Source organism: Neolamprologus multifasciatus, chromosome 22 (assembly GCF_963576455.1).
Source record: "Neolamprologus multifasciatus chromosome 22, fNeoMul1.2, whole genome shotgun sequence".
NCBI classification, from domain to species: domain Eukaryota; kingdom Metazoa; phylum Chordata; class Actinopteri; order Cichliformes; family Cichlidae; genus Neolamprologus; species Neolamprologus multifasciatus.
This window is the reverse complement of record NC_140459.1, coordinates 22,867,105-22,887,377: the sequence shown is the minus strand read 5'-3', so window position 1 is coordinate 22,887,377 and position 20,273 is coordinate 22,867,105. Positions and strand designations below refer to the sequence as shown.

General features: G+C 42.0%; 1 protein-coding gene across 25 annotated transcripts in view; it reads right to left on the bottom strand.

The window, feature by feature from the left end:
* The window catches only part of adgrb2 (adhesion G protein-coupled receptor B2), a 265,546-nt gene that overhangs the window by 20,887 nt on the left and 224,386 nt on the right, over positions 1–20,273 (bottom strand). For 16 of the 25 annotated variants that reach the window (XM_085147628.1, XM_085147623.1, XM_085147627.1 and 13 more), the window contains 7 exons: positions 11,753–11,824; positions 9,728–9,820; positions 8,050–8,298; positions 5,643–5,682; positions 5,187–5,201; positions 2,606–2,778; positions 1,626–2,342 (listed from right to left, as the gene is read on the bottom strand). In XM_085147628.1, coding sequence (XP_085003754.1) covers positions 1,626–2,342; positions 2,606–2,778; positions 5,187–5,201; positions 5,643–5,682; positions 8,050–8,298; positions 9,728–9,820; positions 11,753–11,824 — 1,359 coding nt within the window. The remainder of the gene's footprint in view (positions 1–1,625; positions 2,343–2,605; positions 2,779–5,186; positions 5,202–5,642; positions 5,683–8,049; positions 8,299–9,727; positions 9,821–11,752; positions 11,825–20,273) is intronic. The other 9 variants (XM_085147647.1, XM_085147632.1, XM_085147624.1 and 6 more) reach the window with 8 other exon arrangements.

The following is a 20,273-nucleotide window of genomic DNA, read 5'->3' as shown; positions in this document are numbered from 1 at the left end:
TAAAACGGAGAGAAATGCAAACAGATAGAGAGGCAAGTTTCTCCCGGGATGTCCTATTGCCTTTGAGAATTCAACCATTCCCTCTTTTATTATCGCGGAATCCTTACCTTAAACAGAGAAATTCCATGATTGAATTAGCTTTGCAATATGGCAGGCATGCAACATGCATATACGTGTGCAGTATATTGCATGTTTTGATGGAAACACACAGAAGCAATAGCTAACTCACTCATACAAAAATCATATGGGATTCTGTCCTTCTACACTTTGCTGTTCAGATGGCACGGTGGTGCTGCGGTGTTGTTCGTTTGAACTCGCTGGTTTCAATAGCACAATTATTGGATAATATGCTTAGTGAGTCATTTTCACACTCTGATATACATCACTTGGAGTTTAAACAAACAAGCTTCTGAATCAACAGTACATTTGACACCCTAAGTACTTTTCCACAATCTTTCCACGACACATCTTCCTGTTGCAATTGGAAAGTAAAACACGGATTTAATCCTGAGAGGCACTCTCTGACATCCATCTCCGAATCAAACATATCCTAACAGGGTGAAATTGTAGCAGTAAATTACATCCGGTTTCTCTTCAGAGTTTTTTGTCTTCTTTTTTCCATATTCATGAGTGGACTCGTTACTCATCTGACAGTGATTTTTTATGAGTCTTAATGACTCGACCTTAACATCCTTTGCCCCGAGAGAAGTATTTTCACTTTTTGAGTGAAAATGTTGCTTCCATCTATTTAATCAACCTCCAGCAGTTAGCAAGATGCCATTAAGGGAAGATCTAAAGTGTGTATTTGTGCATGTGACTATGTAAAGTATGTCAATGAGTGTTTGCAAAAATTAAGGTGGGCTGAAAGACATTCACCAGGGAATTTCTTTTACTCTGATCCTGTCAGCCTTGGTCCATCTGCTGCAAAACCCTGTACCATTAGGAAGTGGAGGGGGGTATCACACACACATATTAAAATCACTCATACAGAGACACTAAACTAATATGAAGCTGTCTGTCATTATGAGAATAACTCATTTCAATGGTCATCTTCTCAAAGAGCAGCTATAAATACTACTCATCTGAAAATAGCAGCTGTTATAGCAGACTTATACTTAGGCACACGACTGTGTTATTATCACAGTGTACTGTTACTGTAGAAAATAGACAGCGTGTATTAGAAACTCACTAAATTTGAACTAACACGTTTGAAGGCCGCACTTACGAAACTATGAGGCATGTGAATAGACATTTTTCTTCTTTACATGTGTTTGGTATTGATAGATTGGTGATAAAAGTTGGTTTAGAAATGAAGACCATCTAGTTGTTCCTAAAGTTAAGTAAAATGTCAGATAGATCAAGATGTCTTACTTTTCCTGGTGTAAGTGAACTTGTTTTGAGAGGACGGTCGATGCAATGAGTTGATCTGAATTTTTCTTTTTTAAAAAAAATTATTCCACAGGCATTAATGACTGTGAATCCTTCCACTCCTCTTTATCAACCCACTTATAACTTTACTTGCATTATCACAACCTGAATAGCTATCACTGTAAAATTCAGGGAGACAGTGGAAAAAAACTCAACCAGCGTTGCCCTATTTCCTTTGTCCTCAACCTATCACCCACCTCCAGGGATCCTGCTGAGAGGCTGGTGTTGGCATTGGTGCTGCCCAGGTTGCGTGGCAGGGTCCTGGTTCTCTCCACTGTTGTTCCCCCTGTCAGAATCTGTCTGACTGAAGGTCTCTGGCCCGGCTTTAGCTGCAAAGAATTCCCATGGGAATGCATATGTCCTCCATGGGAGTGCACAAGACCACCCTGAGGCATCAAGTGGCCCTGCCCATGGGGCAGTGTTTTGATCGTCCCAAAGGAGCGGTTGAGGTTCATGGTGATGTTCATGTCACCCACACTGGATGGCACAAAATCCGCCGGATAGGCCTCACTCTCTGCCGGGTGAAGGGTCAGAGGAGAGGGAGGCGGCGGGAAGGGAGGATCCTCCACTGCAATGTTGAGAGGCTTGTCCTCACCCCCCAGTCCCAGGCCTCCTCCTTGGGAGGAGGGTGTTGCAGGTTTGAAAGTGACTGTCCTGCGAGGTAAGACCATGTAGTCCCCCTCTCCTCCACCACCCCCCTCTCCTCCGTCTCCCCCACCCCCTCCGCTTCCAGCACTTCCGTCCTGGGAGGTGTTGGATGAAGCCGGAGGTCGAGCCCAGCCCAGGCCACTCTCGGTGCACAGGTAGATCGGAGCGCCGCCGCGTTGCTGTCCCTGTTGTCTCTGCTGGTCCACATTCACTTCCTTCTTTAGGGGGGTCTCACTCAGCTCATTGAGGCCTCCCAGAGGTGGAACCTTGCAGATAAAACAAAAAACAAACAAATAAACCCCAATAAAATTGTTTTTTTTGCAAGCAGAATTATTTTCGATAAACTACATTCTTTTTTATTTCTTTGGCAATCCCGCTTAACTTCATATGGTGAGACACATTCCATCTCTTTTTGTCGTGTTCAACTTCAAAATTGTGTTCAAAATTTAATTTCAATATAATGTCCAGAAGGAAGTTGAAAAATGAATGAGCTAATCTGTTTGGAAGTTTAGAAACTTTAATTGTGTACCTGTACAATAAGGTTAGGAGGGGGGATGTTCCCTGGGAGAGTGCTGAAGTTGACCCCTACTCCGCCCTCCTGATGGGCTGCCAGCTTAGGATCGTCCTCATCATCCAGGGAGATGCGGGAAAGGGTCCCAGTGATAGTGGCTGGGTTACAGGTGTTCACCTCTTTGAAAATGACTGCAGTGAGACGAGGGAGGCGTAAGGATTTGGAAAGAGACAGCAAAGAGAATGGAAGATAGGCAAGAGATATGCGAGAAGGAATTTGGATAGTTGGTGAAAGGAGAAATATAGTGAAGGTGAAAAGTTTACAGGTGGGTGTGAATAGAGAAAGTGTGTGTGTGTGGGGGGGGTAATTGGGTTGAGGAATAGATGTTGAATGGAAGAGAATAAATATATTTAATGCCAAAGAGAACACAACTGACAAGAGAGGTGTGCAACGCAGAGACAGACAGCATAAATTAAATGAAACTGACACTGAAATATACTTGCAGCTATAAAACAGCCTCAAGATACAATGCACCTCGAAAGAAAAATGTGATTTTCTCATGTTGTGCTTGGTATACAGTGACTGACTTTTTGTTTCTGACACTGTGACCTTAAATCTCAGAGTAATGTCCTTGGTGAAAATGCTATATAAAACCCAGTGCTTTTCTCTTGCCTGCTTTCACATACTGACGTACATCTATATGCACTAGAGGAAGTGTTTTGAGCATTAACGTATGCGTGTGTTTCACAATACTGTTAATAGCACAACACAAAACCTGCTTGCAGTGGCTGTGAATTAGTTTCCATGCTCATTAATCATAAGAGAAGCTCAGACACTCCACACTTCTAGAAGAGTTACTGCATAACTAATTCGGACATGCTTATGAAAGACAATCTTCTGTCACAGCTATCATCAATCACACACACACATATATCAAACCATCTGGAAATTCATGCCAGATATCATGCTCATTCTGTCACCATCAGAGGAGTAGATATTTACATCGCCCCAAAATCCCAATTTTTAGACCAAAGTAGGAGCTCAGACTGTTTTCATACAAGCTGTATTGATTTAACAGAATGTCAGGCTAGACATTTGATCAAAAATTGAAGCTGGATCCTGCTGAGGGTGAATGCAGCAAAAGCACACTGGCTTACTACAACTGTCATTTCCTCTGTTCCATCATCCTGTTGGTGCAAACTGACAGGTTGGATTGGAACAGGTTTTGGAGAAATCTGACCAATCTGCTCCCATCACATCTGCAACAAACAGTGGATGGCTCAGAGAAAGACCTATAGACGAATCCAGTGTTGTTTTTGTGTGTGTTGTGTTCTAAAGTACCGCTGCTGTTTTTTTGCTGATGCAGAGTGGAAGTGAACACATTTGCAGTAACAGTGAAAGCAAGGATATTTAAATTAATCACTGTCAGGGGGGCAGTGAAAGTAGTCGCTATGAATGTGGAAGTTAGTCTCAAAGGACTAATCAGAAATTAATTACTACATAGCCTTAGGGGAAAAAAAAGAACACAAATGTCTTGTGTGTGGAATACGTGTTATATACAACAGATTAACTGGTTTAAACCTACCAGGAAGATTCCAGGTAAAGCCTGAGATCGATGTAATGACGTTACCTACTGGTGAAGCTTTAAGTTGGCGCTTTCAACCAGCGCTTTCTTGTTGTTATGAAAACCAGATGTAACAACCGAGGGGTTGATCTGACCGTGAAACCGAGGAAAGCAGCATGCTCGCTGGCCAAAAAGATGTGACTGGTGATGAGGATATAGTCAGTACTTCTCTTTTTTCACTTGAGTGGTGATGATTTTAATTTTGTAACTCATAATAATGTATAATTTTACAACTTAACCTACCAATTTAGCCCATAAAGTTGTCATAAAAACGGTCACAGAGCCAGGAGCCAGTGTCCCATAGACTTCCATACAACCTAAAGTTTTATGGAAGTCTATGGGACAATAGCGATAGGAAAGGCAGGTTTAATGTCAACCTTTGCTGACTTGATTTTTGAGACGTGGAAGCTACATTCTACAAGTTCAGGTCCGAGAAGTTCAGTCACTAGTTTCAAGTATTATTCAATACACGAAGTTCATAAAAATGATAAAGCGGCATATGATTTACAATGCAATGGCAGTTCTCTTGTGTTTGAGTGTGTAGCATCCATCGGTTTCTTGGTTAGATATCACCTGTGCTCATGATGTTTGGCCTCGAAACTCTAAGATGCTTAGAGTGAAACTTTCAGAAGGCTTTTGCTGACACATACGTAAAGTCAGAATTGAATGGTCTACTTTTAAACCGGGGAACGTCTTACTACGCGAGTATTGAATGTCAAAAAGATAAGAAAGATGAGCTATTTGTACAGGTTTAAAGTTTGGTTAGAAAATATAGGAAGGCACCCACTAGAAATAGATACAGTATGTAGGGTGGTGCCATCATCAGCATAGACACAATCAGACCCCAAAACCCCAGAACTGTTCAATAGATGGAGTAAACGAATATGGCTTTCAGCTGGATTCGTCTATAGGAGCTCTTAGAGTTTACGGACACATCAGGCAGTATTTATTAGGTCAGTAAGGTGCAAAACTTACATGGGTGTCCTCTCTCTGCAAGGGTTTTGGGAGGGAGTGGAGGGGTGGGAGGGTGGAGTGACTCTTTGTTAATATTTCAAAGCACAACACACACTTATACTGTGGTACATCTGTAACACATCCAAACACCCACACAGGAGCATTGTCGACTAACGAGTGAAACAGGTCTGAACACATTGAGGAGTGTTATTATCATGCACAATTAAGCACAGTCTCATCCAAACATATGCTCGCTGAACACTTATTGGGCAGAATCAGTGTGATTGATAAGGCATAATAATTTGCTGCACCGAGATGTAGCGCATCATCTCCTGTCATTTCATCAACACATGCGGCAGCAAGCTAAGAATGAAACAGCTTGCAATGCTAATCCTGTGTGGGACAAGGGAACAGAGAAGAGAATGGAGACAAAAGGAGAAGGAGGGAAAGCAAAATCAGGTAGAAGGGAGAGCTCACCTGTTTGACAAGCCAAGTCAACGTCCTTCTCAAAATCCGTCTGACGCAGAAGGCGGGGCAGGCGGTGGGGGAGAGAGGAGGCACAATTAATTTGTGCATTCAGAGCAACAGGAAGCACACGAGTCCGAGCGAGCGACTGGATCTCAAATGGATATGATGTATCCAATGACTCTCATGCTCTGATTTAACTCTATAGAAAAGGACCTGATCCCAATCTGCCACTTTATATGAGTCAATTAGTAATCCTCTCCATAAACAAAACAAAACAAAACAAATAAGATGCACTGAAAATGTTCAGTTTTTCCTTCTTTGCAATGAATTCATCCCAACGCCTTTTCTAACCAAAAAAAGAACAGAGGAAAAAGCTACATTTTGTCTAAGGCCTACACAACCGCTGCTTTTTTCGTGATATTTATCAGTTCACAGCAGCATATCCAAAACAGACTTTGAGAGAGACGAGCAGAAGGCTGTGAGGTACGTAATATTTCTGTATGCCTCATCAGTCACCTAGCTATCATCTGAATGGAAACAGGGACAGAAATTTACACAGCAGCTAAACTATTATCTGCTGTTCCAGCTGAAGCAAAACTTTGCAGCTTCCTAGCAAGGATGAGAAAAAATATATATAATGTAAGAATGCAATCCATTGACAGGAGCGAAGAAAACACAAACTTACACACAACACTGCTTTTAACCTGTACTCAATATTCAGATTTTATGTAGATAAGGTACTTCGGGCACAACCAAATCTCATGTTTATTTGCTTTGATATCTCGTACTTCACTCGAGCGATGCAGGGTGGCACTGCTCCTTGGGGTAAAGAAACCCAGAGGCTGGTGAGTTGAATGAAGAAGCTCTCTTTCCAGAATGGCCACCACTCAAGTTTTTCTGAACTTTAGTAAAAGTGAAGCCTATTGCTATGCAGATGCGATCCTTCCATTACTCACTATAGAGCCTCGTCCCGTCCTCAGCGGGATTCACTTACAAAAGCCTTTGTTTGGATAATAAACTACAGATTTCAGACAGTTTGGGCATGCCACAGAGGCAAGGAGAAGAGGAAAAGGGCGGAAATGAAAAACTGAAAGAGAGAATGAGAGAGTGTGCAAAGGTCTCACAGGAGCAGAAAAGCTCTTAGTACGCAAATCACCCGCAGCACCATAAATGGTTCTCTACTAAATGGACGAATGAGGATATTAAGAAAAAGAAAAAAAAAACCCAAAGCTCTCCTCTCTTTTTGTCTCTTTCATCCACATTGAAAAAAAAACAAATCATCTTTATTCTAACCATTATGCACTCTCTCTGCAACTGCCTCACAGGTTACGTACACTGAGTCATCAACATCAACTAAATAATATAAGGGAACAGACTGCAGCATATACTGAGGGAGCATACGTTAACGTACACGTTCCTGTAGTTAGTCAAGTCTCTTAGACATCACAACTATTATTGCAGTACATACACTTAAAGGTGCAATATGTAAGAAACACAAACTTTGGTAAAACTACAACTTTGCTTCTTGCTAACAGTTAGCTTATAGCATCAGCGTGCACAGGGGTACAGCAAAAGGCAATTTGGGTCTTTACTAGAGCTCAACCGATATAGGTGTTTAAGACGGACACTGATGCTTATTGATTTTAAAAAGCAGAGATATCGGCCCTATGGCTGTATTTTTGTCAGGCTCTAGTCTTCACAGATTTAATGTACATAAAAACATAACTAAGGGCTAATTATTGGACCTCTATGTACATTTTTAAAATGTCAAAAATGCATATATGATCTTGTAATAGGACAAGACAGGTTATATACAAATCGGAGTGCATTTCCAAGCATAGGTACAGAAAAATCTAGAAATATCTACTTCTGTAACATTTCAAAAATGTCATCAAGGGTGATTTCCCTAAAGTACAAAAACACCCATCAAGAGTACAGTGGCAACTGTACCAAACCACTGTATCTCTGAATGTACAATACGGCTCTTTACTGAGTGTGTGTGTGTGTGTGTGTATATATATATATATATATATATATATATATATATATATTTATTTTTTATTTTATTTTATTTTTTTTTTTTTATTTAATTTTTTTCCAACTGTGAAAGTTATACAAATCCTAAAGTGTATTTTCCTTGGGTTGGGCTTATTTTGCTATGTCAGAGCACAGTAATGGTAGGGTTTTCATTCTATTTCCCATCTTTCCATTAAGTTAAGAGACTGCTTACAGTAGCTCCAGAAAGCAGTGAGTGTTGAGTGGTTAACATTTTCTCATCCATCTCTCAGGAAGAACCTGTCAAAATGCTCAAGTAATCCTGTAGCATTTATTAATAAATGTTGCTTTACATATTGCACCTTTTCTACTTACGGATTTGACTATTTCTACCAACAATGGGTTTTTTTTGGTTACATACTGGTTGGCTGCTGATGTGATTATGGGCGTGGTTATGGTTGTGGGTGTTGTTGAGGATGGGGGTATGCTCATTAACATGGCTCAATGCGTGGCTGTGGTTGCCGTGGATCAGACTGTGGTAACAGCCTTGCTGGGATGTCTGGTGGCACGCTGGTGGGAGCGGCTGCGCGTGGCAACCTGATAAGCACGGGGATGTGCCGTAACGCAAGGACCCGCTCTGCTTTCCACAGGCGCTCACATTTGCACATTTCTGATGATATATATATAAAAAAAGAATTAATGAAAAACATAAAGTTGAAATGTTAAAAGAGGACATCTAACCAGCTTTGCAAAGAACAGTGCTGGTTTTTAATCAGAATTTGGCTAATCAAATAAATTTCCAGAGACAGCTTTGATTCTGTTTTAACAAGAGGGTGTAGCTGCAGTTCTACATCTTTACACCGACTCTAAATGTCAAGGGTTTAACATGCTAATGAGATTTGTGAATATACCAAGAGCACCTGAGAGAATGGTGTTCACTGTAATTATGATGCAGCTATAACTGGTGGCAACCTCGTCAAATTATCCATCACAATTAATGTTCTCAAGGGTGCTGCGTCTCTCACACAGCCGCTCTCCGTGCATATGTGCAGTCTGAAAAGGCATCCTCAAAGTCGCACGTATTTAGACAAGAAAAGTTAAGAAAAAACAAGAGCACCTGTCTGTCTAATGCACTGTCGCTGGCACACTGATGAGCCAACACACACCATGATAATACAGTTAACCCAAAATTAAACATTCCAGTTAGACTGTAAAGGAAAACAGAGAGTGAGAGTGTGGTGCGATGGCTTCATTGAGCAGAGCGATGGCTCCAAAGTTTAATCTTGAAAACCTCAGAGGAGCATTCAGAAACCCATAATCGTTACCGCAAACAGGTCTGAGGGAGAAATAAAGGGAATAGAGATGAGGGCTGCTCATTCTCTCATGGTTGTGGTGTTACTATACTGTCATTGCTGGGGCAGGTCAAGTCTCTATGATTTATCACACTATTAATAACATCTGGAACGCACACAATAACCTTACAGCTTATTGCTCTGCGGTCTTTTAGAAAAAAGACAAAAGATGAAGGACTTTGAGTTAGAAGAACATAAAAGTGCTGAAATGTCTGTTGTGATAAAATATGATTAGAGGCTGTGATGTATAGACCAACAAGCTCCCACTCCCGAGTTGTCACACACTGATGCCTGGTGAGGACCGGACGATTTCACAACAGCTTTATTTCAATGCGCAGGTTAGTCCAATTCAGTTTGTCGGGTTTTTCAGTGCTCGTATGTCAAAAGACGGGAGTGAGAATATGTTTTAGCAGCAAATGACAATGAAATGATATAATAGCAGGGGACTGTAGGTGAAACAGCAGAAGTTAGTTTCAGGCTGGAAACTAGACAAGCTTCAAGTGAAATTGCATTTTTCTGGGATGATGTCACATATAAAGAAAAGACACTGCTTAATGCATGAACCCCTGTTAAGGTAAAGATGGTTAAGGAGAAAACGAGAAAGCCAGGTGCGAGTTTGATCACGTCTATAATGGCATCATGCTTCGCTCTGCTGGAATTGGAGCTCGCGGGGAAAAGCTTCAGCCTGGTTAATGTTAGTCTGAGGCAAATGGACTGCAATGTGGGATGAAATGGAGTGCTATTCACCATGATCTGCACCTGTCCATTCTTGCAGGAGTCTGGTGAGTTTTCGCTGTCGTCTTTACATCCCCCCATTCGACAGCGCACTGCGTCCTGCACCTGGGGGTTGGAAGGGGAATGCGGGAGAGGGGAGGGTGGAAACAGAGAGGGAAGGAGGGGCGGGGAGGATGATGAGGGAGAGGAAGAGATGATGCAAAGGAAAGAAGTTAGTGGAGGAACTTTTCCTTAAGTTAGTTTGGCAAACATTGGAGCGTGGGGACCATGCTCCTTAAACAACGTACATGCTTCATCTATATCGCCGCAATGGCAAGTGTACGGTGAATACCAACTTATGCAAAAAGCCCCATTGTTCATGAGGAAACCCGGCTTGGAGATTATATAACAGTTAAAGGAGCGGTATAGAAAGCCCATAGAATACTTTGAAAGTAAAAAATTTGAGCCCAGTGTGATTACTGTTCACAGCACTAATTAAAATTAACAGCACGGTATGTACTGTAGATGTTCTAAACCCGAGGCCTTTCCTGTGCTATGCTGTTTTTTCCTTATCCTCCCACATACTGTATCTAAGTAAACACACACCAGCGCGCTGTCAAAGGGCCGCTCCTTGTAACAAAGAACAAATCCCCCCCCCTATCGCGATCTGTATTACAGGTATCCTGGTTAGTTGCTGAGGAAGTAGCAGCACATCGGGCGGTCTCCTCGTCTATGTACGCGAGTGGACTGCATCCACGTCTGCATGGACTGGTTTATCCCCTCCATTGTTTCATTTTGTTTATTATTTCCTTTTATATCCATACTCATCCTCAGTGGCCTTTGTTGCCTGTTCTGTGTTAGTGCGCGAGTGTTTGTGTGTATGTGAGTGCGTGCACTGGCACCCAGTGCACCTCATTTCTACTTCAAAGAGAAATGCCCCACTATGGATACCTACCTCTCTCTCTTTCCACATTCCTCTCTATTTCCTCCTCCCCTACTATCATCCCCTGCTTCGCTTCTAAATCACAGTTTCCTCTCACAGATCTCTGCGTGCGTTCCCTTCCTCACCACCTAACTTTAACTTAGTTCCTCCATCACAAGACGCTCCCCTTTCTGCCGTTTACATAATATCACACTTTATGCTACCTTCTCTCTGTTTTCGTTGCACTGTAATACATCCTGATCCCCCCCCACCCTCCCTCTATTACTTCCTCCATTGCGGCACTCCCCTCTGTCTGTTGTTCTGCAGCTACGAAGGATTTACGCTCACTCTTGCAAGAGGATTTTCATACATTTACAATAAATAATTCCTGGATTTACGGTACCCTGATCCCTGCCGCTTTTGTGATATTGATTTAATGCAGCTAAGCATTCAGAGCATTTAAAAATTCACTTACACTATGCAGTTCGTTCAATATCATAATGATCTCTTTGACAGAGGTTGCGCTGCTGTACATGCATTGGAAACAGATGACATATTTACAGTTATGGAAAACTGATGACATTGTAAAATCCATTAATTGTAGCCAGAGCAGTTGTGAGCGATGCCACATTGAATAAGTGCACAGACACTGGCATGTGTGCCATTGTCTGTCTCAAGGGCAAGAATACATGTATGTCCATAATGAGTTTAAAATCCGGGATCCCAGTACACAGGGGACACAGTAAAGCCTGTGGCAAACAGGCACTTGGGGCTATTAGTTAGGGACTTATCGTCTTATTTCATACAGCATCATAGTAAGCTCCTTAAAGCAGACTTGGATCAGATGGACAATGCCGCACTATCCTACTGCATTATGAAGAAGTTGTGCCGCAGCACAGGACATGAATACCGTGCTAATCCTTCTCGTGTCTGATCCGCTTGTGTTCTGACGTGACTTCATACTGACCCCAGAAGCTAACGTGACATTTAAGAAAATGAATCTCGGCATCCCAGCAAAGCCAGCGACTATCTCCGAGTTCACTGTGTACTGCAGAGTTAGAATAAATTCAAACAATGCGTGGCATCCACACAACAAATGCTCAACAGGAGGAGGGGGAGGAAGAGACTGGACTCACCTCTCGGCGCATGGCGCAGTGGACGGTGATGATAACAAAGCCTTGAACAGAGTCAAAGACGGCAAAGAGAACCTAGAGGAGAGAAATGAGATGCTCCTGTTAGTTAGCGCACATTTGTTTAATACTGTAGTGGTTCTAAAACGTTTTAAACCATGGCATCCGCCTTAATTTTAAGTTGTTTTATATTACTGTGCAAATGCTTAAACTTCAACAAACCATTGAATGAAATAAATGCAAGCACATATTAACTAACTGTATCGTACTTGTTGTCTTCAAAAGTAAAATTAGCTGAGAGTGCAAAATTTAAAATATCATAATATCCGCACTTGAATTCTCTGTAGTGTACCACATGGTGCTGTGGCACCAACTCTATTGTTATTTTGTGTTGTAATGAATCATTAGAGAAACCCTCATATAATAACAAAATGAGTCAGTAGTCATGATTATTCATGATAAATCATCACAGTCAATACTCTCACTCAGTGTTTGTGTTGCTTACTTGTGATCTTGACAGTGGGAATTGCTTGTTTTAAAGTAAAATGAGATTATTTTCATATTGACCTATTTTTCCACTGGCCAGTTCTTTATTTATACATGATATTTGTAGTGGCGGCACTCCGTCTCTATTTCACTCTTCTGTACCACCTTTAGGAGTCAGTCCGGCAACATGCATTTGAACGCGAGCAAGTCCAGGTACTTTTCTTGCGTTAAAGATGTTTATTGGAACTTTTCATTTACATGGCAAGACTCGGTCAAAAAAACTGTGTTGCTTCCAGCTTATCCGACTCCCCAACTACGGAATTACAGTGTGCCGGAAGCCCAAAATACTAAAAAGCGCATTAGAATGTTGCACTTCTATATTCTATGCCTTTAACAAAAAAAACACTTTGAAACCAACTAGAAATCACACTCCCAACATCAAACATGCATATCTCTCCTCCAATCATTTTACAAGTACCAATAAAATTAACTTTTAATTGGCTCTTACATCATCCGGCCCCTAATTGGTTAGGTGGGAGAACTAAACAATTACTAACTTACACATTAATCATTAAGAGCCAACCTAATTGTAATGTCCATGAACAAACATTCTTTCTCTTCATCGCTTGGATGAAGCCTCCTCCAGAAGACACAACTTGTTAACGGGTCTTTCCAGGATGTTGCTTTTAGTTTTTACTTTCAATCTTCGGACTGTTCCACTTGAGTCTGGCAACGTCTCAACCACTCTCCCCATGAGCCAGGAGTTGCGTGGAGAAGAACTGTCCACCAGCAGCACAAGATCTCCAACCATGAAGTTTCTTCTCGGTTTCAGCCACTTCTGGCGCTCTTGCAGAAGTGGAAGATATTCACGAGTCCATCTAGTCCAAAACAAATCTGCTAGATATTGAACCTGTCTCCATCTTCTTCTGGTGTATGCATCATTTTTGTTGAAGACACCTGGAGGCATGAGGGGCTGTGACTTAAGCAGCAGCAGATGGCTCGGCGTTAAAGCTTCAACGTCATTTATGTCTTCTGAGACACTTGTGAGAGGTCTGCCATTAATGATGCTTTCAATCTCACACATTATCGTATGAAGACAATCTTCATTTGGCACTTGTTCCTTCAAGAGAGCGCTGAGAATTCGACGCACTGTTCGAATTTGTCTCTCCCAAACTCCACCTTGATGTGAAGCAGCCGGGCTGTTAAAAATCCACTTTATACCTTTTGGTTGTAGGACTCTTTCTATTTTGTCGTTATCCAGTCTTTGAATGGCTTTCCTCAACTCCCTTTCAGCTGCAACAAAGTTTGTGCCATTATCTGACCTCATGATGGTAACTTGACCTCTTCTGCAGATGAAACGGCGAATCGCATTGATACAGGAGTCTGTGTCAAGACTGTCTGCAACTTCAATATGTACAGCTCTGAGAGTGAGGCAGGTAAACATGACACCATATCTTTTGACAGTACCCCGGCCCCGCTTGACATCAAATGGGCCAAAGTAGTCGACACCAGTGTTTGTAAACGGAGGTTTGTCTGGTAGAAGACGGTCTTCAGGTAAGTCTGCCATCTTCTGCTCACCAACCCTTCCAGAAATCCTACGGCAAGTTTGACATTTGCTGATTATCTTTCTAATTGCCGAATTGGCTTGAGGAATCCAATATCTGCATCGCAATTGTGCCAGCACATAATTGCGACCGCAGTGACCAGTTCGTTGATGGATGTCTCTCAAAATGATTTCAGAGATTTTGCTGTGTTTAGAAAGAATTGCTGGTTGTTTAGCACTTTCTGGCAAGCCTGATTTATTGAGTCTGCCGCCAACTCTCAGCATCCCATCTCGAAGAACTGGGTCTAATTTGAACAGCTGGCTGCTACAACTGAGCTGTCCTCCCCTCTGTAGGATTTTGATCTCCTCTCCATGATGTTGTTTCTGGCTGAAACGAACAATTACTGATTCTGCAGCCTCAAGATCCTCCAAAGCAAGCGCTTTCTTTCCCATTGCAGATTTAAACGTCTCCATGTGCACTTGCAACTTTAACTTTTGCTTTTCAGGATCATTTTCATTCTTCTGGACTATTTTTGAGTACTGTTGTCTTTCTTCTTTTAACATCCACAGCACCTTCCTTAGCTTCATTATCCAGGCTACTGCTCTTTTCAGTTTATTCCAGTCCGAATAGTAGTCAATCACACGTTTCATTGGTTCCATGCCTTCCCCAACTTTCAGTATATTAACCGTTGCTGAAGTCTTGACTTCTGGATCATTTTGAAGGTTTTCCTTCTTTCTTACTGGCTGTTCTGGCCATTCGTTTTTATCTAGAAGATAGTTCGGCCCGTGAATCCATGAACCTCCTTCCAACAGATCTTTAGCCTTTAAGCCTCTGCTTGCTTGATCTGCAGGATTTTCTGCCGATGTCACATACTTCCATTGTGATGGCTTGGTTGCTTCTCGAATCAGTGAAACTCTATTTGCAACAAATGTTTTGAAGCGAGATGTTTCGCTATCAATGTATCTAAGCACAGTTGTGCTGTCCGTCCAGAAGACTGATTGTTGCAGAGGAACTTGAAGTTCTTGTCGCAGTAATCTGTCCATCCTCACTGAAATCACTGCTGCAGTCAGCTCAAGCCTAGGAATTGTGACTTGCTTGAGCGGAGAAACTCTTGATTTCCCAATGAGAAAGGCACAATGTCTCTTGCCTTGTCTATTTTCCATCAACAGGTAAGAGACAGTTCCATATGCGTAATCTGAAGCATCGGAAAAATGGTGCAACTGCGCAACAACAGTGCATCCGAAACCTGTAGGCTCTAGGCATCTACTCACATGGAAGTTGGAGAGGAGTACAACGTCTTCTTTCCATTTTTTCCAAATTTTTGCATGCTTTTCATTGATCTCCTTGTCCCAACCATGCTGCTCTTTACAGAGATCTTTCAACAAAAGTTTTGCAGGCAAGATGACTGGTGCTAGAAAGCCAAGAGGGTCATAAATTGAATTAATGACTGACAAAATGCCTCTTCTGGTCATTGGCTTGTCTTGCAACCTTATAGTGTAAGTGAAGGTATCTGTTTCTGTGTTCCACTGTACACCTAGAGTTCTCTCAACTGGCAAAGTGTCATGCCTAAGATCCAGATCTTTCACCTCGTTGGCTCTGTGTTCTTCAGGAATTGACATCAGCACTTTTCTACTGTTACTTGTCCATTTTGTTAATGTAAACCCTCCGCTGGTACACAGAGCACGAAGATCACTGACTAATTTCACTGCAGCCTCTTCTGTAGCTACACTTTTCAGACAGTCATCTACGTAGAAGTTGCACAGGACTGTCTGAACAGCTTCTGGAGATGCTTCTTCCTTGTGATCTTCTGCCGTTCTTCTTAGCGCATATGAGGCGACACTCGGTGAGGAAGTAGCTCCGAAGAGGTGCACCATCATCCTATATTCCTTCATGGGCTCATCCAGCTTGCCATCTGGCCACCAGAGAAAACGAAGAAGATCAGCATCCTTTTCTGGTACATTGACTTGGTAAAACATTGATTCAATGTCTGCCATCAGTGCTACTGGCTTTTCACGGAATCTTAAAAGAACACCCACCAGTGTGTTAGTCAGATCCGGTCCCTGCAGTAACTCCTTGTTTAGAGACATATCCTGGTATGAAGCCGTACAGTCGAACACGACTCGCAACTTTCTCTTCTTCGGGTGATACACCCCATGGTGTGGTATATAGAACACTCTGTTGTCATCACGGCTCAACTGGTGGTCTGGCACTGGAACTGCATAGCCCTTGGTGATGATGTTTTCCATGAAGCACTTATAATCTTCAAAAAACTGAGGATTCTTCTTAAACTTCCAGAACAAACATGCTATCCGCTGCTCCGCAACACAACGGTTGTTTGGCATTTGAAGATTCTCATTCTTAAGTGGCAATCCAATGTTATAGTGTCCATTTTCGAAGATGGTTGTCTTTTCTACTGCTCGTAGAAACTGTTTGTCTTCCTGTGACATTTCCTCTTTGTCATCATAATTACGTTCTGAAAAATCGATGTTATACTGTTGGACCAGTAGCTTCTCAACTTCCACTAAGGAGATACGGCTTACTGAGAAATGTGGTTCTTTGCTTTCTGAGTCATTTAGTTCTTTTCTCATGGGTCCATTCACCACCCAACCAATGGTGGTCTTCACTGCATAAGGACCTCCATTTTGTCCATTAATGATACGCCACGGCTCCATTGCTTTTGCACAGTTGGCTCCTATAAGCAGGTCTACATTAGCCTCTATCTCTGGTAGCCTCACTTCATGTAGATAAGGCCACTTCTGGATGTCTGACTGCTTGGGTATGTTTCCATTACTCACAGGTATACTAGTGTGAGTGAACACCTTGGGTAAGTCAACGAACTTGGAATCGTCCAACCCACACACTTCCAAGTCTGATATAACAAAACTGTTCATGAGTTTCTGTTCTCCTGGTTTTTCTTGACTCATGGTACTTAGAAGTATCCGTGTAGGCTTTCCTTTAACATTCAGTTTCCTTTGTAGATCTGCCGTGCAAAATGTTGCCGTGCTTCCCGGGTCCAAAAAGGCATATGTCTCTATATATTTATCACTCATTTTAGATTTGATCTTGACTGGTACTATAGAGAGCACACACTCCTCTTCTCCGGCCCCTGTAAGCCCACAAGTCTCTTGACTGACAGGAACTTGAGCACAAGGTGCCTCATTACCATCAGTAACATCCTTCCTTTCTGTTTCCACAGAGCTTTCTTTTTTCCCCATGTGCAGAATGTCTGGGTGCTTTAGTGAACACTCTTTACATTCCATTCTGCGCTTGCAGAACTTGCTGAGATGCCCATAAACCAAACATCCAAAACAGAGTCCCTTTGACTTCAAGAAATCCACACGTTCTTTGTGTGGTTGATTCTTAATCTTGCCACAAGAAGCAAGAGTGTGAGGCTGCTGACAATACAAACATGGCTTCTCAAAGGCACTCACTGTCTTGATTGAATTTTCAGTTTTAACGTTTGTTTCTTGTAGTCTTTTGTTATTGGCGGAAATGTTGGTGGCAAAACTGCTTCCTCGAAACTCCTTCTTTGCTGGATATTTTTCCCTTTGGTCAGTCTTTCCACTTGTCACTGCACGGTTGTCTGGGATATTACCAAAGAATGGATCCATAGCTATTTTAGCCTGGCGGTCTATAAAGTTCACCAAATCTGCAAATCTTGCTCTTTTGCCCCTCTTTTCTTGGAGTTCAAATGCTTCTACACGCCAACGTTCTCTGGTTTTGTAGGGCAGCTTGGATATCACTGTGCGTAGATTGGTGGGATTATCCATCTCTTCCAAAAATTCAACATCCTCCATGGTGTTGCGACATCCAGTCAGGAACATAGCATAAGCATTTAATGCCTTTGCATCATCATTTTTCACTTGCGGCCATTTGAGTGCTTTCTCAATGAATGCGCTTGCGATCCTTAGCTCATCTCCATAGTGCTTATGTAGCAACCGTCTGGCCTCGCGGTAACCTTTGCTAGGAGTCATGTGTACACAACTGCGAATTAGCTCCTGTGGTTCGCCAGCAGTGAACTGTTCCAAAAAATACAGCTTGTCTTGGTTGTTATCAGTCTTTTGCTCTACTGCATGTTCGAAGGCTCTTATGAAGGCCTTATACTGTAGTGCATCACCTTTAAAAACAGGAATGTCCTTCGATGGCAACTGAGCCAGCTGCTGCTGTTTCACAAGTAACTCAGTGATTACATTCTGTTTCTGCATGACTGACAATAGATCATCACTTCTGTTAACGTGAGCATTAAGCCCATGAGTGGAGACTGGATGAGACAGTTGTGGTACCTGTGAGTTTTGCACTTGTGAATTAGCGTGACTACTCACATCAGCTTGTTGTGGGAGCATTATGCCAACTCTTTCCTTTTTAACTCCTCGACCTTGCGATCTTTGTATTGACACATAACTGCTCAGACCATCTTCAGATCTTTCATATTCTTTGAGCACCTTTAATTTTGCTTGACTTTCTGCTAATGCAGTCTCCAACTCTAACTCTTCCTTTTCCGCTTTGACTCTTGCTGTTTCAAGCTCAAGATGTTGCCTAATCCTGGCCAACTCCAACTCAAGTTCTTGCTTTTTCTTCAATGCTGCGGCTCGTTCCAGCAAGGCTGCGTGTTCTGCCTCCTGTTTAGCACGAGTGGAGGAAACTCTAGATGTTGTAGATGCTCGGCTGATTTGAGACCCACGCGAGCTATGAACTGCATCCTTTCTAGCTCCAACCTGTGATGCGCTGTCTTCTGGGTTAACAGCTTCTTCCAAGTCATCTGTAACGTGCTCCTGCTGCTCAGCTTCATTTGGAATCATATGCTTATGATCTTCTGCTATCCATTTCTTTGTTGTTTTCATAAACTCTCTTACTGCTGCCATTTTGGGCTCAAACCAATTGTCCTGGTCAAATATTTTTTCTTCTTCAGACAAAAGGCTCATAACCTGGTTATTGTGACTGTGAAACTCATTCAGAGCCAATGCAAAGTCACTTTCCATCCTTTCTTTCAAATTTTGAAGGTTCTGAGCATCACTCATCATTATCTTTATCTCCTTTATTTTGCCTGTGATTGTTCCTAATGTTCGTCTTCTTAAGGCAATACATCTTTGTAATTTTTCTTCCAAAGCCTTCTCTGTTAACTTACATGTTCTTCCCACCTCTCTTTCATCTGCCATCTTATAAGTTGCAGGGGTTTATTGGCTCAAGTTGCATGCACTATTTGTCTTCTGCTTAGAATTTTTAATAGACATAGTGTACACCAGCTTCATAACGTGCCAAAAACTCCACACTGACTGCATCAAATCCTGTTTTACAACATGCGGTCCCACAGGCAGAGAGAGAAAAGAGAGCGGGGTTGACGACGGCACACAGTTAAGTTTCACTTTCGTTTTCCACCAAACTTAACGAGCCTCCGAAAGACGTCCTTTCCTCTTACAGCACGAAGTAATAAGAGAGTTTGTTACCTTCTTCTAAAGAATAATCCAAAGAATTATCCGGTTCTGTGCCAGTATCCTTAAGCAGCGCCTTTTATCTTACATTTCGCTAGGCTGCGCCCTTCCATCCGAGCGCCATGCACCCGATCCTCCACATGTCGGTGAAGCGAGTTTTTTTGACTTATGTAGTGGCTGCACTCCGTCTCTATTTCACTCTTCTGTACCACCTTTAGGAGTCAGTCCGGCAACATGCATTTGAACGCGAGCAAGTCCAGGTACTTTTCTTGCGTTAAAGATGTTTATTGGAACTTTTCATTTACATGGCAAGACTCGGTCAAAAAAACTGTGTTGCTTCCAGCTTATCCGACTCCCCAACTACGGAATTACAGTGTGCCGGAAGCCCAAAATACTAAAAAGCGCATTAGAATGTTGCACTTCTATATTCTATGCCTTTAACAAAAAAAACACTTTGAAACCAACTAGAAATCACACTCCCAACATCAAACATGCATATCTCTCCTCCAATCATTTTACAAGTACCAATAAAATTAACTTTTAATTGGCTCTTACAATATTATTTGTCCCCAAATTTGCTAATATGTCAAGATATGAGACTCGAACATGTAGACTGGGAAAAACAAAAAGTCTCAATTTTTTATGGTTGTTTCATTTTAAAAGAGAGAGACAAAATATTGCTTTTACATTCAGAAAAAAAACACATGAAACTCATTTGCATCTCTTTGAGTGAAATATGTATTTGATCCCAAGCATGACCAGAGACATTTATTTGTAGTTAGTCACCAGGTTTGCGCACATCTTAGGAGGATTTTGGTCCATTCCGCTTTACAGAAACTCTAAACCCTTTAAATCTGGCTTTGGGTTGTTTGGAGGAAGAATCAGCTTCCTCCACAGATAGGACTGAGATCTGGGCTCCATGACCTTACCTTGTTTTTTCTTTAGCCACTCTTTTGTTGCTGTGGAGACATGTTTTGGGTCTTTGTCATGCTGGAAGTCCCATCCAATTCAATTCAATTTTATTTATACAGCACCAAATCACAACAACAACAGTCACCTCAAGGCGCT